General features: G+C 40.7%; 1 protein-coding gene across 1 annotated transcript in view; it reads right to left on the bottom strand.

Moving 5' to 3' along the window:
- TMTC1 (transmembrane and tetratricopeptide repeat containing 1) overlaps window positions 1–23,734 on the bottom strand; it is a gene marked incomplete at its 5' end in the record, with an annotated part of 314,006 nt that overhangs the window by 75,862 nt on the left and 214,410 nt on the right. Inside the window, 2 exons of the mRNA XM_010856048.1 lie at window positions 7,631–7,744; window positions 16,406–16,573. Coding sequence (XP_010854350.1) covers window positions 7,631–7,744; window positions 16,406–16,573 — 282 coding nt within the window. The remainder of the gene's footprint in view (window positions 1–7,630; window positions 7,745–16,405; window positions 16,574–23,734) is intronic.

Here is a 23,734-nt window from a genome sequence, read left to right on the forward strand (position 1 = left end):
TGCCATGATCTTAGTTTTCTGAATGTTGAGCTTTAAGCCAACTTTTTCACTCTCCTCTTTCACTTTCATCAAGAGGCTCTTTAGTTCTTCTTCTCTTTCTGCCATAAGGGTGGTGTCATCTGCATATCTGAGGTTATTGATATTTCTCCCAGCAGTCTTTATTCCAGCCTGTACTTCTTCCAGCCCAGCGTTTCTCATGATGTACTCTGCATATAAGTTAAATAAGCAGGGTGACAATAGCTAGCGGTGTTAAAAGTGTATAAGTGTATTAGAGCTTGAAACCTGCAGTGGAGAAAAACAAAGTGAAGCAGAAGAATAGGGTATGCTGGGGTTGGCTGGGAGACCAGGGATAGACTCATGGACAAGATGAGGTTACCTAAGGCACCCTGAAGGGAGGGAGGCAGCCATTTACAGAAGGGGGAAAGTGTCTTGGGAAGAAGGAAGGACAAATGCAGAGTCCCTGTAATAGATGTGAATGAAAAAACACTGACCACCGTATCAGCAAACAAACAATGTTGCAGCCATCACATAATCACATTACAGCTGCCCAGATGGTGAGCCCTGTGGGCCTCAGGATAGAAACCAGATGCCCACCATCCTTCAGCCAGCAGCTGCAGCCACCTCTGATGGTGCACCCTGGGGAGACTCAGGATGAGACAGCACATGATACTGGCCCCAGATAGCTGAGGTACACATCAAAGGAATGGTTTTCAGTGCACCCAGACTCTTGCATCTTCCCCTACATTAAAAAATACTTAAGTTCCTTAAGATATCTGATTTTCTTTAATAAACAGTAATCTTTTGTTGCTCCAACTACCTGGTCTTTGTTGCAAAAACTCTTATATATCCTCAACCCCCATTTGCTTCTTCAGAGTAGTCTCTCAGACTTATCTGAGATGCTGTGTCCTGGGCCATCTGCCAAATAAAACACAATGCTCTACTTTCAGGTCATGCATTTTTTTTTTTCTCTCCAACTGATATAGGAATGTGGCAACTGCTGTCCAGCGTTCCTGGAGCTGATGGCGATAGGTGCAATAGGAGGTGAGGTCTGAGTGGCAGAGGTCAAACAGTGCATGACATGGAGACCACTGCAGGGCCCTTGATTCTTGATGGAAGCAAGCAGAATGTTCTGAGCCCAGTACTGCTAATGAACTCCCCTGGGCTGCTGGGTTGAGAACAGATGGCAGGAGGGCAGAAGGGAGAAGTGAAAATGTGGAGACCAGAGAACACTGAAGCAATCCAGGTGAGAGAAGATGGGCAGTGGAGGCAGAGAGAAGGGGTCTGATTTAGGATGTTTTAATAACATTTACTGAGTTTAGCATGGCCAGGTATTTAGATACTGTTTTACACCTTGTTTGTGAATTATCTTCTAATATTCCAGCCCTATGAGGTAGGTTGGAGAAGTAACTGGCAACCCACTCCAGTATTCTAGCCTGGAGAATCCCAAGGACAGAGGAGCCTGGCAGGCTGCAGTCCATGGGGTTGCAAAGAGTAGGACATGACTGAGCGACTAACACTAACACTATTAAGTAGATAACACCACTATTCTCATTTTAACAGAAAATCTAAATGATATTCTGTTCAGTTCAGTTCAGTTCAGTCACTCAGTTGTATCTGACTCTTTGTGATCCCATGGACTACAGCATGCCAGGCCTCCCTGTCAATCACCAGCTCCCAGAGCCTACCCAAACTCATGTCCACTGAGTCGGTGATGCCATCCAACCATCTCATCCTCTGTCATCCCTGTCTCCCCGACCCAATCCCCCTGCCCTCGCCACCTTCAATCTTTCCCAGCATCAGAGTCTTTTCAAATGAGTCAGTTCTTCGCATCAGGTGGCCAAAGTATTGGAGTTTCAGCTGCAGCATCAGTCCTTCCAATGAATATTCAGGACTGATTTCCTTTAGGATGGACTGGTTGGATCTCCTTGCAGTCCAAGGGACTCTCAAGAGTCTTTTCCAACACCACAGTTCAAAAGCATCAGTTCTTTGGTGCTTGCATCACTGACTTGATGGACTCCGGGAGTTGGTGATGGACAGGGAGGCCTGGCGTGCTGCAATACACTGGGTCGCAAAGAGTCGGACACGACTGAGTGACTGAACTGAACTGAACTGAATTGCCTAGCACCAGTGATTGGTTGATAAGGGGGTATAAATGTTCCATTCCTTTCATGACAACTCTGAGGATGCCCAGCTCCCAAGCACTCTAAGGGCTCCTCTGATCCCCTGGGAGTACACTGCATCTCAGCTTCTCCCTCTGCCCATCTTGTTTCTTTGGCCAGCATTAATGATCTTCCTGTTTGTTAATCTCTGCCTTGGATTCTGTTTCCTGGGGAACTACAGTGAGGTTTTGAAGTGACATGGTGGTTTAAGGCAGAAAAGAAGAGAGCAAATGTTTTTTAATATAAATTATAGAACATTCATGCTGAAATGTAGTCCATAAGTATGATCACAATATGACTAAAATTCTGGCTTTCTAAATGAAATATATAATGTCTTGGATTTAATGAATAAAATTGTTAAACTTAATTAACACAAAATACACGTGGTAAGAATATAATTTCAACAAAAAGGAACAAAAATAATTTCAATTGTCCTACTGGAAAGCATATTCAGACTTTTATAAATGAAAATGACACACCAGCAGAAGAATCCATCTCCACTTGTTAAACTAGGTTAACAAATGGTATGGCAATTTTTATTCTTTCCAGAAATACATGGCAGCTGGTAGTTAATGCCACCTGTAGTCATGTGAGTTATTTTAAATGCTCATTCAAAAATAGCCTGGGTAAAGAAGGGCTTTTAAGTAATCATTAAATCCTGATTTTTAAAAAATGTTCAAACTCTACCAGTTTTATAGACAACACTTTTCAAAGGCATTACAATAATCTTATTAATAGACTCAGGACATCAATGAACAGTGGGTTAATTAGACATAGACTTCTTTACAGTCTAATGATGTGGCTTTCTTCAATAATCACTGTCTTATGATTTCCTTTTTTCCACATACACTTATTACAATCTCATGGAGTCTCTCTGCAGACTTCCAGTTATCTACATATGAGGGAATACAAAGAATGATAGCAGTGGGAACTGTTCTTATGACAAGTCTCTATTTTATGCATTAAAAAAAATCCCAGTCAGAAAAATTTTAGCTTCTCCTTTCCCATGTGTTAGCCAATTATATATCAGTTGAATATTTCTTTTGTACAAGAGTTTTAAAAGCACATTCCTTTCCTTTTAATTATGCCTGGTTAGGGACTTCAAACCCCGCCTCCCCCCCCCCCCACTAACAGCTTCCCTCCTCTTCAGATTTTCTATTTAAAAGATCAATAATAGATATATCAGGAGTGGACAAGTCCTCTCTAAGGGGCCATGGTGACCCAAAGACACTTGAGAGATCCCTCAGGTCAGGGACCTCTGAGTAATGCATCTCCTACTCAATATAACTTACAGGAGGGTGACTTCTTAGACTATGTCTGTGAATTTCATGTGAAACCATAACTGTGAAAAGAAAATAGTTATCTGGGTGGCTGAGGATTACAGCCTTTTTATATGTGGCTGATATCCAACTACCTGGAATGCATCAGCCAGTCTGGGTGTGGCGGGGGCTTACTGTCAGGGGCTGGAAGGAAGAGGACATCTAAGTGAACAAATGTTCAGAGGAACATGGAGTGATTCCTCCTGACATCAGAGAGACTTTTTTGATCCACTAGAATAAAGGTGAACTCTATTCTCATTGCCAGCTTCAGGGTTCTTAATGCCTAGCCCATATTAGCCAATCAGTAATTGATTTTTGTAGGGAATCTATACTTAAGATGAAAAATAATTTCCATGAGACTTCTAATGCAGACTCTTTTAAAACAGACATGTAAATGTGTCATCAGATTTCCAGATGTTCTCTCTTCTCTGTAAAGCATTTTGGGGGATACATACAACAGTAAACCGTCTCTGTAAGTCTGGGCCCTTTTGTTCCTGTAAGTTATGCTGCTTGAGTCAGTTGTGTTTATTAACAAATTTATTCCAGTTTATTGCAATTTCATGATATAATGAAATATCTTGCAAACTGATAAAATATAAATGTGAAAAAGAGAGTTGTAATTTTTATGAAAACTAAAAAAAAACTCAAGGGAAGTTGCTCAAAAATTGCTGTTGAATTCAATATAAGATTAATTGTAAAAGACTGGAAAAGAAAAATCAGAAGTCTCAGTCTTTACATTTTTAGTCCACTTTAAAGTATCAAAACTCATCACCACAGAAATGAATTATGTATGTGTTTTTTGCCAATTCTAATCAGCAGACTCTTACTCAAAGAAAAAGACTTGGTATGACATTAAAAGAATTGGTAAATGGGGGTACCTGTGAAACTTTAGGGTACAGTAAAACATTTTAGTGTGCATTATTTATTTTATGATTCTTCACTTTAAACTGACTTTTTAAACTAATCAAGAAGCCACTGGCCAACTATACATACAGTATTAACTGCACTTTATTTGGGAAGTGCCACTCTTGCTCCTTTTGGGCTTACCAAGTGAATCATTTCATGAGAGGTTTTGTACAGGAAGAGCTTAATGGTTGGGTGGTCTTTGGACTTTCTACTCCCATCATATGAGGTGAAATGGTAGGAACCTTCTCCAGAGTAACTCAATGGTCAAAAACTTTTGAAGGAAAATGGCAGCTTCACCACCAGTATTCTGATTTTCCAGTGTACAGAATCCCAACCTTTATAACACCCCAATAAACACAACAGCCACCCCAACAGCAAAGGAAAACTTACACCTGTCTTTGTGGAGGATTTAAGGAAATGGTTCTGACAATTTCCTTTGATGATTTGAGTCTTAATCTGAATCTATGACCTCAGCTGCGGCATTATCTAAGGGCGACCTCCCTTGCAATACAGAAATGTCATAAAAGAGGTACACCAAAATGAAGTTAATGGTACTTTTACATTGTTTAAAAAACAGAATAAAGTTTAAAAGAAGCACAGTATTCATGCCATATATAATTACCAATTTAATATAGTGTTATTTTGAGAACTATAAGCCAGCCAAAAAGATATAGATACAGATACAAACTTTATGACTAACTTCACCATTGTCTTTGGAATTTATACAGTTATTACAACAGGAATGAATAACTCTGGGGACTGACTTCAGATAACACCACATTTAATCCTGCATTTCCCTCATTATTCTCTTTCTTGCTGTGTGCAAATACGGAAAACATCAGAGACAGCAAAGGTGCAGTAGAATGAAACAGTTGGGACAGAGCAGAACCCCAGAGTCTGCAACCTCCACAAAGAGTTACATTAAAGGAAGGATAGTCTTCCAGTCACCGGGGATAAATAATCACCAAAATGATGAATAGTCATAGTATCTTCCTTTTTTTAACATAAAGAGTGACAATTTACTTAAAAAAAAAAAAAACCCACATCCACTGAAAATTCACATAGAGGTATCCACACAAAAATAATAATAATTTAAATCAAAAGTATTTTGAGCCTGGTGGGGAGAGGATGAATTACTTCACTAATTACTATGCAGTATATTTTTAGCTTTAATTATTTTTACCGCATTTCTCAAAGGACATGTTTCTTCCTGAAGCACAGTTGTTGAAGCAAACATTTATCTTTATTGTTTCATAGGAAACAGGCGGAAGTCCCAACCAGCTACTGCGATTCTATAAAATCAGCTACAGGAGAATTTTGCTTAATTTATACTTTTGCCCCAAGCTGTGCCTTAGGATCTGCCTTATTTTTTTGTTTGAACTTGACAGAAAATAGTGTGTTAGAATGAAAGAAACTTAAAAAGATACGGGTACATTTCCCTTCCACCAATATTTTTCAGGCAAACTTACTGCTCTTCTCTTCCCTTTAAGAATGCCACCTGAAATCATGGCACACTAATTAATTATTGAAGATAAAACATAATTTATTGGCTTCAATGTCCGTTCAAAGAACACGCCTTTTTAAAAAAAATGACACTTCCTCAATTCAAAAATAATGCGTGTTCATTGTAAAACTTCTGGAACACAAAGGAAAGAATAAAGAAAGAAATTAAACCATAATCTCACTAACCAGAGATAAGCAGTGTAAACATTTGGATAAATTGGCTTGCAGTGAAAAAAATATAATTCCTTATTAAATCTTTCAAAATGCTTTCTATTTCTTAATAAAAACTTCCTTCTCACAATAATGAGCTTTGTTGCAATTATTCCTCTGGGGCTCATATTTCTTGAAATCTTTGGGAAAGAGAACTTGATGTGAATAGCTTAAAATTTTTCCCATATTGGATATTAAATAACAAGTCCTAAAGTCTAAAAGATTTTGCTTGATGACCAAATATACTTATGTAGAACACTATTCAAAAGGATAACTTTAAAAAATTAGGTCAGTTACTTTAAGAATGACAATTTCAAACTAAACCTTGAGACAATCCAAGAAGGGTGTTCAGTGAAATGCGTGCTTTGTTTGGTACACATTATTTTAGAGCATGTCCCAAAGTGGAGCAGCATCAGAAAATTCAACCAAATGTGGGACACACTGTAGAGGCATGGAAACCTCTTGAGAACACTTCTGTGAGCTCACATGGGGAGATTCTGAGGCTGTGTTTAGTTATCAGGTCTTCACTCCTTCCAGGTTAAACACATTTATTATCTGAGATCTTCTAGGGCAGACCTTCTTTTTTGCGGGGAGGGGAAAAACCACCTTGCAAATCACAGTTGCAGTTGGGGCAACTAAAAGCAATACAGATGGCTGCTGATCATGCAGAACTTAAATCTGAATCTAAAATCGCCTCTGGGGCTTCCCAGGTGGTGCAGTGGTAGAGATGCCTGCCAACACAGGAGATGCAAGAGACACAATCTCGATCCCTGGGTTGGGACAATCTCCTGCAGGAGGAAATGGCAATCCACTCCAGCATTCTTGCCTGGAAGATTCCACGGACAGGGGAGCCTGGTGGGCTACAGTCCATGGGGTTGCAAAGAGTCAGACATGACTGAACAGGCACGCAGTAAAATCATCTCTAAAGCCATGCATGGTATATTCTCTTCCAGTAGATAAATACAAAGAGAGTGTCAGGGCTGCTCATGTTTAAAATGTTAAAACATTAAAAAATATACTATATATACATGTATGTACGACTGAGCGACTGAACTGATGTATATACATACCTTGTTAACATATTCCCAACAGAGTAATTAAGTGAATTCTCACTTTTTTTAAAATTTAACACAATGATCAGAGTATTTTACTTCTATTCTCAAAAGTTTTTATATAAATCCTTTTAGATAATGGGAAGCCTAGACTGGGAAGAATTCATTGGAGTAAATATCCTATGAATTTATGAGAATATTTTTTATAACCAATTCCTATAGGTCTGTATATATGTATTTAACTGTGTCACTTCATTACATAATGTGTAGCAATGGAAATTTTTATAAGAAAACACCGAAAGTTAGAAGCAAAGTAGACTTATAACAGACTTGAACAAAAAGCCAAAAAATTTGGAGTCCAAGATCTATACCACCTCCAAGGAGATGGTCACTATCAAGAGAAACAAGGTCTCTATATACTGGGAGGGGTGAGTGAAATAAACAAGGGCCTGAAAAGCACAGACACCCAGCTGCAGCTTACTTGAGGGCCGTTCTGTAGTGGTAGATGGCTTCCCTGTTCCGACCCTGGTCCTTCAGGAAATTGGCATAGTTGTAGTGAACCTTGGCATTGTGGGGCAGAGTTTGAACTCCAGACCTAAAAGTTAATAAATTAAAAAAAAATGAGTAACAAAGAGTACTGCTTAGGAATGTTGCCAGTTGCTTTCATGTTTTAATCACAGATTTATGAACCTGCATTTGAAATGTTCATTGCATCCACCAAAGCCTCTTTCAAAACTTGTGGACCTTATGAGTTACTAAACATGCTTCTGTGGAAAACAGTGAAGGTTGTGCACAATTATGCACAAGCAAAATACACTAACTGCACGTGAAGCAGAGAAGCAGGAAGTAGTGAGAGATGATTCTTTGGGGGGACAATCATGCATGCTCAAGTTAACTCAGCTTTTTCCTTTTTCCTTACTTCTTTCACTTATAGCCTTCCTCTTTTTTTAAAAAAAATTGAGATTGTCTATAAAAATAAATCATTACAAGAAGGATGACTGTAGACTAGTCTCCCTACTAAGGTTTGTTGGAAATAAATATTTCTCATGTACTAAGCCAGGGCTAATTTTATTTAAAGGCAGGTGTAATTATTAATAAATATTCTACAAGTTGGAGGTAAGGAAAGGAGGTTTGGCTCAGAAAAGTTAAAAATTTCTTAAGTCATGAGTGTATTAGTCTGCTCAGACTGGCAAAACAAAATACCTGGGGAGCCCCAGAGGGTAACACTGAAGTTTTGAAGGTGATACAAGTCACTTGTAACTGCACAACAAATTCACCTTGCACAAGATCAGCCTGGTAGTAAGTACCTAGAATGGGATTCTGACCCAAGGATTTGCTTCTAGAGTCTCTGTTCCCTCACCTGCAAGGAGGTGGTGGCAGGGAAGTGACAAAGGTAGATGGGTTTGGGAGCTATCTGGGAAGAAAACTCCAGAACTTATGTAGGTTAAATGTGGGAGGGCAACAGGCTAAAGGTGAGAGGAAGGAGACAATGATGACAACCTAATTTCTGGGCAATTGTATTTCAAATGCAGTACCTCTTCTAGGTAAGAACACTAGGGAAATTCCATACAAAGTGTTAAAGCGGTTAGGGAAATACGTCAGGGTATTGTGACCTTTGTTGAGCTTTTGTTGAAATAGCCCCTATTTAATGTTATAAGCCAATAAAAATTGTTTTTAATTTTAAAATAAAGAAAAATGTGCAAAGGCAAACATAAATGAAAGAAAAAAAATTAACAGCCCCTTAGGACCAGCAAAGACTGTCCCACTTAAAATCCACTGGCTGGCTCCTTGAGGAACTCTTCAGAGGACAGAATGTACAGGGAGTGGGTGAAGCTAGAGACCAACCCAAGGGCAACATCCTGGGAAAGCAGCAGATTCCACCTTATGTGGAGCTGCTGAGGTGAGGTCAAATGCATGGCCCTAGGTACCTCTTCCTGGGCCTGCACATCCCGGTGACTTATTTCACTATTCTTTCCCTTCCCAGCAAAAGGCAGGAAGTTTAGTCTCTAGAGGGCTTCCCAGGTGGCGATAGTGGTAAAGAACCTGCTTGCCAATGCAGGAGATGTAAGATATTTGGGTTCAATCCCTGAGTCGGGAAGACCCCTGGAGAAGGGCATGGCAACCCCCTCCAGTATTCTTGCCTGGAGAATCCCATGAACAGAGGAGTCTGGTGGGCTACATTCCATGGGGTTGCAAAGAGTTGGACACTGAAGAGTTGGACTTAGCACACACTCATGTTACTCCCTAGAGAACTGAATCAGAGAGCTCCTGCATTCAGAAACAACAGGTACAGCTGAGGGCCAGTAGAGATGTACCTTCAAAGTAGGTTAAGTGACAATATGCATTCTGAACAGTGGATCCTCCTAACCCTGTGGTATCCATGCAAAGCTCTACACACTGGCAGCCAGGATTGGACTCTCAGGGAGGAGACTGGAGGAATCCTCTCACTGGAAAATGACTAACCCAAAACAAAAGATTTACAAATGCTACCATTTGGGTGCTCCAGTGAAACCATCAATCTCTTCAATCACCCCCACAGTACAGCTCACTAGCTAACAAACAAAGCTAGAATTTTAATGTAACATTTCAAATGGACATTACCCAAAGTATATTTAGTCATGGCAGGACCAAGGTCAGAGTAATAGTGATGGCTTCTTAAAAATTTAATTTTTATACAGGAAAATGTCTGATTTTTCTCTCCGAAACTACACAGTGCATGGTACAGGGAGATTTTAAAGATAACTTTGATTTCAGCATAGATATAACTGTAATATTTATTGGAATTGATCCTTCCTTCTATGCAATTAGCATAGCCGCTCTATTATGTTTCACCCAAGTTCGGTCTGTGAAAACACATCCTTGTGAAGATGAGGGCATTGTTCAGGGATGGCAGTAGGAAGTAGTAACACTCGTAGCAGGCAAGCGGGTGTGGGTGGAGGAACTGCAATCCTGTGACTCTGCTGCTTTTCCCATTGCTATTTCCCATTGTTGTTTTTGACCTTTACATTCTCTACGTAATGTTTTCCTGCTTTGTTTTTCCAGTCTCTCATTTTACAATGAACAGTTTATGAAAAAAGAAAGATAAACTAGCCAAAGGCAAAACTTTCAGTGTCACTGAGTGGCCAGTTTGCCTCTCCTTCCCGGGCCAGCCTCCTCAGCCTGTGACTCGGATGTTGTCATTCAGTCGTCCCAACTGTCTTAATAGAATGTGCAGCCTTACACACATTTACTCCACAAGGAAATGTAGGATTCATGAGTTATGGTGCTGGATCTCAAACCCTATTCATGACTGCTGCTGCTGCTGCTACTGTTTAGTTGCTAAGTCGTGTCTGACTCTTTGTGATCCCATGGACTGTAGCCTGCCACACTTCTCTCTCCATGGGGTTTCCCAGGCAAGAATACTGGAGCAGATTGCCATTTCCTTCTCCAGGGATTGAACCCGCATCTCCTGTGTCTCTTGCATTGGCAAGCTAATTCTTTATCACTGAGTCACTGGGGAAGCCCTATTAATAACTACAACAAGGATTATGAATAAAAGCCTCCCTCTGAATGCAGGGTCTGTATTCATGCACTTTACATTTCTCCCTCACACCTCTCATTTGCAGAAGACTTGAAAAATACCAGAGATATCAAGACACTTCTCTCAGGTATCTCTCCAAGTTTGTAGAACGTTTGTTTTGTTGATATTACTGGAACAATAGGTCAGGAAAACCATCTCCAAAGTCCTGATTAGAAAACAAACACTTTTTAAAAACAAGTAGTGTTTGGCCAGAGGTTAACAGGAAAGGAAAGTAAGAATTTGTGGTTCTCCTCGATTGTGACCCTATTTAACCTAAGGTTTCCAACACCACACTCAGGATGGCCAGTGCTTACACTGGCTCATTTTAAATCAAGCGCTGAGCTAAGCATCCACTTCCAAGGGCTATCTCCTTTCCACCCTTCAACAACCCATCAGATGGGTAGTATACTGTACCTCCCATATTGTAGTTGAGGAAATTGAAGCTCAGAGAGATGAAGACTATTTTCTAAGGTTACAGACTGAGTAAACAGTTGAGCAGAGATTTCAACCAAGGCCAATATAAGGTCAGAATCATTCCTGAAGTTGGTCAATATTGGATAAACCTAAAAGGTACCACAAGATACTAGGTACATTAGAATGTCACTGTGACTATGTTTATATCATTGATAAACAAACTACGGCCTGATGGGCCACAGACACATCCATGGGTTTACCCTTCTACAAAAATGTCTTTGGCCTCTTTCCCAAGGTAACAGCAGAGTAGCTGCAAAAGAGACGAGAGGGTCCACGAAGCCTCAAATATTTATAGTCTGGCTTTTACAAAGGAATCTGCCAATCTCTGGTTTCTGTTCTCTGCCCTGAGAGATCTGCTTATCTTTCTGGCTCAGCAATTCCAGAGGAAGAAAAAGAAATGTGTTTTCTACAGAAAGGGAGGAAGATCTAGGCCATAAATTCTTAAGGGTGGTCCACAGATCATTTAAACAGTTCATGAATGGGATTCAGAGAGAACCCAAACTGGATGCAAAACAAAATATGCTATCTTTGTCATTCTAGGTATTTTGAAGATTTGGGGGATAGGAAGAAAATATTTAATCAAATTGTGTTATTTTGGTACAATTTCCTGCAAACACACATAAGAGTCTGGGGTATCACTCAGTTCAGCTGGACGTATGCAGTTTCTATCTCCTCAGATTAGATAGCAGAATAATTTCCTGTTCTAAGAGATTAAAGAAAATGTACCTTGCAACTATGATTACAAATATCTCTCACTCTGTCTCCATCTGTCTCTCTCTCTGTCTGTCTGTCTCTGTTTACATTGGGCGTAGATTAAGTTAGACAACATAAAGCAAAATATAGGTGTGGTGAAGTATATACATTCTTTGGCTTTTACATTAGATTTGGGTTCAAATCCTGGCTCCTCCTTTCACAGCTATCTGACTTGGACAAACTACTCTCTCTCTGAGCCCTTGGTGAGACACAAGGATTCTTATGCTTTTGTGTGAGAGGTTTTCAAGAATAGATGTACAAAGATGTGAGGCAGCTTTGCATTGGTATCTCCTAAAAATACATCATTCAGTGCCATCTTTTTTTGTGGGAGGAGGCCTTAGCTGGAAACACTGGAACTTGACTGAAATTTGGATTTTCTCTAACACAAAGGTCTGCCCTAAGATATTCTGTAAGATTGCTCATAGTATTGCCAAGCAAAACCACTCCATATAGTTAGAGAGGTCTTGAGACCATATGACCTGGGATGGCCAATGAGTTTAGTTTGGAAGAGAGGAGAAAACAGAATCAGGACCTCTGTAAGGACATCAGCTTATTTAGAACTTTTTCTTACTCAGTGGGCCAGCTCTTGGTTTTGACCATTACAGCTACTTTAGGTTTTCCTCATCCTACCATACCTAGCTCAGGCCCACAAGAGAACAGTCCTTGAAGGCTTGGGTTGACTACAGTCGCCTGCCTACACTTATACAGTGTCCTGCCCTTCCTCTTGTCTACCACCTGCTTTGTTGTTGTTTAGCTGCTAAGTTGTGTCCAGCTGTTTGCGACCCCACGGACTGTAGCCCGCTAGGCTCCTCTGTCCATGGGATTGCCCAGGCAGGAATACTGGAGTGGGCTGCCATTTCCTTCTCCAGGGAATTTTCCTGACCCAGGGATTGAACCCATATCTCCTGCATTGGCAGGCGGATTCTTACCAGTGAGCCACCAGGGAAGATCCTACCACCTGCTACATTATATTAAAATGTGTTCATGCGTCTGACTCCCATCCAGACTTTGGGCTCCTCTAGTCTCTCCCCCAACCCACTTCTCGCTCATGTCCTAGAACACAATGCAGAGCAATAACCTTACATAGTGTTTATCATACTGCCCTGGGCATCTTTTAACACACTCTTTTATTCTTATAAATACACCAGAAGATGCACGTGTGTACTAAGTCACTTCAGTCGTGTTTGACTCTTTGTGACCCTATGGATTGTAGCCCACCAGGCTCCTCTGGTCCATGGGTTTCTCCAGGCAGGAATACTGGTATGGGTTGCCATGCCCTCCTCCAGGAGATCTTCTCTGGAGGGATCTTCTTAGAGATCTTCCCTAGGGATCAAACCACCCACCTCTCTTATGTCTCCTGCATTGGTAGATGGGTTCTTTACCACTAGTGCCACCTGGGAAGCCCCTAACAGAAGACAGACACTATCATTATTCTAAATTTTTAAAAAATTACTAAAAAATTTTTTTAATGAAATTCAGATGACTTACAATGTTGTGTTAGTTTTAGGTGTACAACAAAATGATTCAGGCCATTTCCTTCTCCAGAGGATCTTCCCAACCCAAGGATCAAACCTGCATCTCCTGTGTCTCCTGCATTGCAGGCTTCAGATTCTTTACCTGCTAAGCCATTAGCGAAACCATATATATATATGGTTCCTTTCTTATATATATATATATATATACACACACACACACACACATATATATATAAAATTATGGTTTATCACAAGATATTGAATAAATATACTGAATAGTTCCTTATGCTATACATAGATCCTTGTTGGCTATCTGTTTCACATAAAGAAGTGTATATATGTTAATCCCAAATTCCTAAATTTTAAAATAAAGAAACTAAGGCATGAAGTGGTTGAGTAACTCACCCACGATCACAGAGCTATTAAACAGTGGAACTTGGAGCAAAGCCAAAAAGCCTAATTCCAGACTCCACACCAACTACTAATCCTATCATGACTCAAAGATTCCTGCTAAATGGTCAACTAATTTGAACATTGCTCAGGAAAGATGAATATATACAAACATCTGGTCTTGAAGGAAAAAGAAAAAACTTAAAGTCTCAGATTCTTAAAAGTTTTCTCAGAATATAAATAAATTATAATAGGTAAAGTTTTCTAAAACCTATTGATAGCTTTGATTTGCATATTACACAAAACTCCATTTGATCAGCAAAGGACTCTCAGACACAAAGTTTCTTTATGTACATATGTGGAGTGTTTTAGTAATCAACTGCTCACTTCCTACATGCTCCCATCTAAAAATTCAGAAGCCTCTGCATGCAAGGTCAATGAGCATTTTGCTCTTTTGTTTTCCCTTTTTAAAATTGCTGGCATCAGTTGTATAGGGATTGAACACTAACTTGTTATCCTTGAGATAAACCACTGTCTGTCAGAATCCATCCCCAGAGTTGCTCCGATTAAGCAGTAAACATCATTATAAAATGCAATCACTCTTAGTACCTATACTCAAGAAGGTTTAACATAGGGCAGAACCATTTAAACATTTTTCATAAAATCACTGACTACTAAAAGTGAAAGAAAAAATGAATTAAGTCAACAGAAACCAGGAGGAAGTTATATTCCTGAACTTCCATGCCCTTGTGTTTACAGAATGACCTCAGCACTGGGCAGTAAGAGGGAACGAGTTCACTGTCATCTGTAAGCACTGCACTGAAGTCAGGGGTATGACAGGAACAGAACAGGCTCTGCAGCCTAAAAATGAAAAACAATTCATAGAAAAGGAAAACAAAAAAAAAAACAGAGCAACAGGTCCCTACAGTACCCATGGAAATAATGATGGTGACAATGATAATGACAATGACAATAAATGACATGTAATAATAAATAAAGACATGCATGCCAAATTACATTTTTTTCTATTAAAAAAGTTAAATTGCCAAGTAGCAAAATCAGATATATTGTTTTAAGTGGACTTCCTGTGGAGAATTTGCTTTTGCTGTGTTATCTCAGAGGAAGCCAACTTCCCTCCCCTCACCCCCATGGAAGTTAGAGGAGAGTCTTTGACCAGTTCTGTCATCTCAGTGCCCTGATGGGGGACAAAGGGCAGGCACGTGACCTAAGTTCAGGCTCAGTTAAAAGACTTTATCTTCCTGGAACTGTGATGTGAAGAGAGAAAACAGGGGTAAGTTTGCTGCTCCTGCTGCTAAGTCGCTCCACTCATTCCTTTGCAAGTTTTCACATCCCCTCAAGACAGACTATTCAGACAACCAGTCTGCTATGCACCAGCTTCCTCACTTGCTCCCCAATTCTGTGTGCTCCCCTATGTTCCTCCTATATTTTCTCATTTTAAAAAGTAATCCCGACACTTCATTCCTTCATTTACCCTCCATTCACTCCTTTGCAAATATTCAGGTCCCCTCAAGACAGACTATTCGAACAACCAGTCTGCTACACACTTTCAGTTGTTTGCCTCCAAAGAATAAGTGTAGGGTACCAGGTGATCAGGGAACCAAATAAAACCACATTGACTGAACTGGCCAACTGGGCCACAAGTGAGGATAGAAGCAGGAGGCAGGCAAAAACTAGGAACTCCTAGAGACTGGGAAATACTCATGGGAGGTCAGGTGTGGCTGAGCCAGGAGCCCAGGTGAAGATTGCCTGGGCTGTGGCATCAATGAGACAAATCAAGTGCAGAAACACAGCATGATGAGTGACCCAAAGGATGTTTATACTTTAGACATTTAGGACATTGTTATATTGGTGGCTCAGATGGTAAAGAATCTGCCTGCATTGCAGGAGACCTGGGTTTAGTCCCTGGGTTGGGAAGATCCCCTGGAAAAGGGAGTGGCTACCCACTCCATTATACTTGCCTGGAGAATCTCTTGAACAGAGGAGTCTGGCAGGCTACAGTCAATGGCAACAGTCAATGGTTGTAAAGAGGCAAACACGACTAAGTGACTAACATTTCACTATATTCTGAAACAGCTTCTACACCATATAAAATCCTACCAGGAGATGAGACACCATTTCCTGTTCACAATTAATGTTCAAAATAAAGCAACTGGATCACAGATCACGACTTAATGTCCTGAAACATTTTAAAGAAAATGTACTGCATTTCTCTTCCTTCTTGCTGTGCACTCACCTTTCCCATTCACTCAGCTGAACAATGGAATTAGACTTATTGCTTCATTTTGTTTATAGCTGATTTTACAGCCCAGCTTATCATTAAGACTTTCCATCTCAATTCACAGACCCCCCAAAGCTTCCCGTGATCCTTATTTTCATCAATTCACTTAGAATGAGCTCCCATAAAACCTAATATACTATTTAAAAAAACTGAAGTTAAAACCCAAAATAAAAGGACATCTTCCATTTATAACTTCACTGAAAAACACTTCTGGAGTAGTAAATATTACTAGATGTCACCTGATTCATTTGGAAACAAATACATAAGCAAATGGGAAGAGATTCACTTTTATCCCTCTAGTCATACCTGAATAGGGACTCTCTTGATAGCCAAATTTCATTCTGTTTCACGGTTTTCCAGGAGAAAAGCAGCAGTAGCAGCACCGTGGACACACTCAGGGTGGTGGCTCCACAACGATTGAGCCACGTGCACAGCTTGCTCAGTCCGTGCACGAAAAGAATGCAGTAGCCCATGCTAGAAAAGAAAGTGGAGAAGCAGGTGAGTCTGAGAGTGTGACGGAGGCCTCTGAGCATTCCATCCCATACAACTAACTTTCAAACAGAGCCTGTGCTATGATAGAAAAACAGACACAACCTCCCTGTCAGATACATTTCCACATCAATGCTCCAGTGGGCTCCACTAGCACATTTGCTAGTTCTCTGTCCAAGTGTGGAGAACCACAGGTTCATCTTGTAGGCTCCTGCTCCTAGATTTCATCAGCTCACACATCCAGAAAAGCCCATCCTGTATGCTCTTGGGTCTTGACTGGACCCTCTAAACTAATGTCCCTCGTGCTTCTAACATTGTATAAACCTTCTGGCACCATGTTTCAAATTTGGGCCCTGAGGCTTGAGAGAGACAGTCCCTGGAGGACTATCAGATCTTGAGAGGGATTCTGGTCACCAAGGAGCATTGGGTTTGGTCTCCAGAAACATGCCACCTAGTAAGTCCCCACTCTGGCAAAAGTCCTTAAGACTTTCCTTCCTGTGGGAAGGAAAATCCTCTCACAGGCCAACTCTAGAGCCTGGCAGCTTGGAGCTCATCATGGACAAGCTTCATTGATCTGATTCTCATGCTGACTGTGGCCTAGCTTTCCCAAGAGACAAGAAGAATCCTGGAGTGGGACTCTGGCACATTGCGGTCATATCTCTGAAAGCTTTGGCCTGGTGGATGGAACATGTTCCTTCCCATCATCTATGCACCCACAGAGAGGCTTCCTGCCTGCTGACTGGCCTCAGAAAAACACAAACATTTAGCTTGTACATTTCAGTCATTTTTTTCCTAAGATGACAATATAAATTATTACAGAATATTTTAACAACGAAGGGAGCTTGTATAAAGAAATCCTATATGAGTCAGACACTAATACTATAAGAAACCTTAAATCAATACATCTCATTTACTTTGCTCAACTGTTTATTTGTTCTTTCACTAGTATATGACAGGCAGTATGCTGGGCACTAAAAATACAATTATAGGTAAAACACAGAATATATACCTCCCACTGTTACAGGCACCAAGAACATATCAGTGGACAACACAATCATTCCTCTCCTCCTAGAACTCATATGGAAGGAAAAAACTGCCAACAGGCAAGTAAAACACAGACCGCTGCTGCTGCTGCTGCTAAGTCGCTTCAGTCGTGTCCAACTCTGTGCGACCCCATAGACAGCAGCCCACCAGGCTCCCCCGTCCCTGGGATTCTCCAGGCAAGAACACTGGAATGGGTTGCCATTTCCTCCTTCAATGCATGAAAGTGAAAAGTGAAAGTGAAGTCACTCAGTCGTGTCCGACTCTTCGCGACCCCGTGGACTACAGCCTACCAGGCTCCTCCGTCCATGGGATTTTTCCAGGCAAGAGTACTGGAGTGGGGTGCCATCGCCTTCTCCGAAAAAAGAGTAGATCACACAGAATACAATACATTAAGCAGAGAAGAATCAAGTAGGAAAGAAAAGGCGGAGACCAGGCTGAGGTGGGGGAGATGAGCTGTACATAGAGATGGTTAGGGAAGGCCTAACTGAAAAGGTGACATGTGGACCAGGTATTGAAATGCAGGAGGTGCACTCTGAAGGCACCCATGTCCCCAAGACCAGCTGTCTTCTCCCCCTGCCTTCATAAAGCAGCACCACGGAGGACCAATGTTTATCGAGCACATCTGATATGCCGAGCACATTCTTGGCAGAAAGTCAGCCCATCCTCACATCCCTGGGGTTCACTGTTAGCAGCGCTGAATTCCTGATACTGAAGAAGAGAGACAAAGACATTTGCTGAATTTGGTCATGCGGCTCATGCACAAAACACCAGAAATTCCGGATTCCAGAGTCCACACTCCATCTGCTGTCCTGACACTGGGGTTCTGCCTTGACTGGTGGATGCCTGTGTTCCTCACACCTTATCACACAGCTTCGCCTACTTCCTTCCCAAGCACTCCATTCACGAAATCTCAATGGTCGTTAACAGTTTCCTTGTAGGGAACAGAGCTGCCATCTGGCAGAGCAGTGGGGAAGTGAAACACTGGGATCCCAACAACTCCAGAGGAATGTGGCAGAATACAAGGATGACTAAGATAACAGCAGCCAAATGAACTATTTTATACGTTTGCACACTTGTTGAGTGTTTCCTACGCGTCAGTTCAGTTCAGTTCAATACGCGTCAGGTGCTGTGCTAAGAGCTTTATGTGGACCTGTCCACAATATCTGTAGGGCTTGGAACAAGGGTAGTACTGGCTTTAAATATATTATCTAATTAAAAAATTTAATCTTCAGTATCTTCGACTTCATAAATGAAGAAACTAAAGCTTTTGTTGTTGTTGTTCAGTTGCAAAGTTGTCTCTCTTTGCAACTCCATGGACTGCAGCACATCAGGCTTGCCTGTCCTTCACTATATCCCAGAGTTTGCTAAAACTTATGTCCAATGAGTTGATGATGCCATCCAACCATCTCGTCCTCTGTCATCCCCTTCTCCTCCTGCCCTCAATCTTTCCTAGCATCAGGGTCTTTCGCAATGAGTCGGCTCTTCACATCAGGTGGCCAAAGTACTGGAGCTTCAGCTTCAATATCAGTCCTTCCAATGAAAATTTAGGGTTGATTTCTTTTAGGATTGACCGGTTTGATCTCTTTGCTGTCCAAGGGACTCTAAAGAGTCTTAGAGAATTTAAATAACTTGCCCACAGCTCCAAAAGCTAGGAAGAGAGTCAGATCAGAAGTCCCATGGCCCTAATGTTCTGCTGTAATTCAGGAGTTGGCACACCTTTTCTGTAAGGGGCCAGAGAGTAAATATTTCAGGCCATATGGCCTCTGTCCTTCCTACTCAACTCTATCTTTGTAGCAGGAAAGCAGCCATTGACACTTATGTAAACGAATGAGCATGGCTGTGTTCCAACAAAATGTATTTATAAAAACAGGCGGTGGGCCAGATTCCACTCACAGGCCTGTCGTTGAGCCTTGCTACGGCCAACACGAAGGGGAACAGCGCTCCTTCCACTCAGCACAGGCCTTGGGATCAAGTAACACAGTCATTTTCTTTTCAGAAGTCCTTGTGTTGACATATGGTTTAAAGAAATGTTAAGCCATATAAAATAATCTCCATTTAGGTTTGCAAATTTCTCAGAGGATATCACATTCTTAAGAACTTGAACACAATATCAGAGATTAAGATGCTTCTCTATTATGACATTTCATCTTTCAACATCTGCTTTACTGCAGCTCTCAGCTGCAGGGGGTACGAATGCTCTCTTCATTGCTGGGGCAGCAAAAGCCCTCATTTTGAAACTGGAAAAATCAAGCAAATGAGAAACTACATACTTTTTTGGCCTCCAGGGAAATGAAACCAAACTCCAGTTTGGTCTGGCTAACCTGTTGAAGGAAAATGTGGACTCTGACTAGAGATGGCCACAGAGAGCCCAAAAGAGTCAATGCAAACCATTGACAGCTGACAACATCATAACCTGGAGAACCCAGAACCCAACTGGCTGTGGAATGGCTTAGCTCAGTACAGAGGCATTTTCAAAGCACGCTTGAGAAGCACCACGGCTGTCCCAGAGAAGAAAGCACAGAAATGCTCTCTCATTCACAGGCCACAGGTATCTCCAATTTTGAATGGATTTTATTGACAAGCTGCTCAGCATGCAGCACTTGTACTAACTAAAGAAATTTACATCTCTCCCTTAAAAGATGCAAATCCAAAGAGAGCTGAATAGGAAATCTGAATCAACAATGTCTTTCCTTTCAAATTAGAATAAAAAAATGTTTACACCTGTTGTTTGAGAACTTTGTGAGCAGTTAATCATCCTGCAAATAGTACAAATGTACTTTCAGGAACCTTAAGGGGAAGAAGTTCTTAAGTGATAAAAGTAACAACATTTTCCCTTCCCATTTACATCAACCTGGAGAGATGACAATTTTCTATGACTGGGCCAAGGATTTAATGAAATTTGCTTTAGTTTCACTTTTTGTTTAATTATAGGCAGCAAAGAGAATCTTTCAGTTGTTAAGGTAGAACTGAAATTCTACCTTTTAATTTAACAAGCTCAAATTACCCACTGAATGTACCTATAAGTAGCATTAATGATACAAGACAGACACATTCTATTTTACTACTCTAAGAAATTCCCAACTTTAGACTGTTTAAGTGAAACACATCCCTGATTAACTTCACATTGATCTGTTGAATCCCCATCTGGAAATTTATCTGACCTTAAGATCTTATTCCAGTCTCATGAATGCTGACCCCAAATGGTTAAACAATAAAGCCCTGGAACCTTGAACCCAAAACAAGTGTTTGATGCTCTAGCAAAGGAAACAACAGGAGTCAATGGCAGCTCCTCAGCTCAGATTGAACCCAGAAGCTGGCAGTTCCATGAGCCCAGACTCATCAGTGTCCCAATTTATTGCCATTTCATTTATTATCTCAAACACTTGATGGATGGGGAAATATCCCCAAAGATAGAATGTATCTGGATGTGAAAGTTTATTCATAGTCTAGAGAAAGACTAGACTTGTGTATTTCCTTAGCTCCACATCCCAGGGGTGCTAGTCTAGGTTTATTAATGTTCTTAATTAATAAGAGAAGCTTCTTAATGTTTATTCTGTCACCTCCACTGGCTTTGTTCATAGTAATGTCTCCTAAGGCCCACTTGACTTCACACTCCAGAATGTCCGGCTCTAAATGAGTGACCACACCATTGCGGTTATCTGGGTCATTAAGACCTTTCCTATATAATTCTGTGTATTCTTGCCACCTCTTCTTAATCTCTCTGCTTCTTAGGTCCTTACTGTTTCTGTCCTTAACCATGCCCAACCTTGCATGAAATGTTCTCTTGATATCTTCAGTTTTCTTGACAAACACATCCACAATTGAGTGGTGTTTCTGCTTTGGCCCAGCTGCTTCATTCTTTTTTTTTTTTTTTAATTTTATTTTTAAACTTTACAATATTGTATTGGTTTTGCCAAATATCAAAATGAATCCACCACAGGTATACATGTGTTCCCCATCCTGAACCCTCCTCCCTCCTCCCTCCCCATACCATCCCTCTGGGTCGTCCCAGTGCACCAGCCCCCAGCATCTAGTATCGTGCATTGAACCTGGACTGGCGACTCATTTCATACATGATAGTATACATGTTTCAATGCCATTCTCCCAAATCTTCCCACCCTCTTCCTCTCCCACAGAGTCCATAAGACTGTTCTATACATCAGTGTCTCTTTTGCTGTCTCGTATACAGGGTTATTGTTACCATCTTTCTAAATTCCATATATATGTGTTAGTATACTATATTGGTGTTTTTCTTTCTGGCTTACTTCACTCTGTATAATAGGCTCCAGTTTCATCCATCTCATTAGAACTGATTCAAATGAATTCTTTTTAATGGCTGAGTAATACTCCATTGTGTATATGTACCGTGGCTTTCTTACTCATTCATCTGCTGATGGACATCTAGGTTGCTTCCATGTCCTGGCTATTATAAACAGTGCTGCGATGAACATTGGGGTACACATGTCTCTTTCCCTTCTGGTTTCTGTAGTGTGTATGACTACTAGAACTAATCAATGATTATAGTAAAGTTGCAGGATATAAAATCAACACACAGAAATCCCTTGCATTCCTATACACTAATAATGAGAAAACAGAAAGAGAAATTAAGGAAACAATTCCATTCACCATTGCAACGGAAAGAATAAAATACTTAGGAATATATCTACCTAAAAAAACTAAAGACCTATATATAGAAAACTATAAAACACTGGTGAAATCAAAGAGGACACTAATAGATGGAGAAATATACAATGCTCATGGATTGGAAGAATCAATATAGTGAAAATGAGTATACTACCCAAAGCAATTTATAGATTCAATGCAATCCCTATCAAGCTACCAACGGTATTCTTCACAGAGCTAGAACAAATAATTTCACAATTTGTATGGAAATACAAAAAACCTCGATTAGCCAAAGCTATCTTGAGAAAGAAGAATGGAACTGGAGGAATCAACCTACCTGACTTCAGGCTCTACTGCTTTATTCTTTCTGGAGGTATTAATAATTCCCCTCTGCTTTTCCCCAGTAGCATATTGGACACCTTCTGACCTGGGGGCAGAGTCTCATCTTCAGTGTCACATCTTTTTCCCTTTTCATTGGGTTCTCGTGGCACAAATATTGGAGTGGATTGCCATTTCCCTCTGCAGTGGACCATGTTTTGTAAGAACTCTGCACTCTGATCCATTTGTCTTGGGTGGGCCTGCACAGCATGGCTCATAGCTCTGCTGAGTTACGCATGCCCCTTTGCCATGACAAGTCTTTGATCCACGAAGCGAAGTTGTTTGTACTACAATTACCTTGAAAGGCTGTTGCATGGAGTAAATGAAATAACACATGGATGTGTTCTCTGAACTGAATACAGGTATCAGTGATCTCAAGGACAATGTCTATCTGTTCATGTGTGTATTTAGTACACTATTACATCAATTAGGGTTAATAGCAAGGAAAGATAAGAAAGCCTTCCTCAGTGATTGGTGCAAAGAAATAGAGGAAAATAATAGAATGGGAAAGACTAGAGATCTCTTCAAGAAAATTAGAGATAACAAGGGAACATTTCATGCAAAGATGGGCTCAATAAAAGACAGAAATGGTATGGACCTAACAGAAGCAGAAGATATTAAGAAGAGATGGCAAGAATACACAGAAGAACTGTACAAAAAAGATCTTCATGACCCAGATAATCATGATGGTGTGATCACTGACCTAGAGCCAGACATCCTGGAATGTAAAGTCAAGTGGGCCTTAGAAAGCATCACTATGATCAAAGCTAGTGGAGGTAATGGAATTCCAGTTGAGTTATTCCAAATCCTGAAAGATGATGCTGTGAAAGTGCTGCACTCAATATGCCAGCAAATTTGGAAAACTCAGCAGCGGCCACAGGACTGGAAAAGGTCAGTTCTCATTCCAATCCCAAAGAAAGGCAATGCCAAAGAATGCTCAAACTACTGCACAATTGCACTCATCGCACACGCTAGTAAAGTAATGTTCAAAATTCTCCAAGCCAGGCTTCAGCAATATGTGAACCATGAACTTCCAGATGTTCAAGCTGGTTTTAGAAAAGGCAGAGGAACCAGAGATCAAATTGCCAACATCCGCTGGAT

Source organism: Bison bison, unplaced genomic scaffold, assembly GCF_000754665.1.
Source record: "Bison bison bison isolate TAMUID 2011002044 unplaced genomic scaffold, Bison_UMD1.0 scf7180017864370, whole genome shotgun sequence".
Lineage (NCBI taxonomy): Eukaryota > Metazoa > Chordata > Mammalia > Artiodactyla > Bovidae > Bison > Bison bison.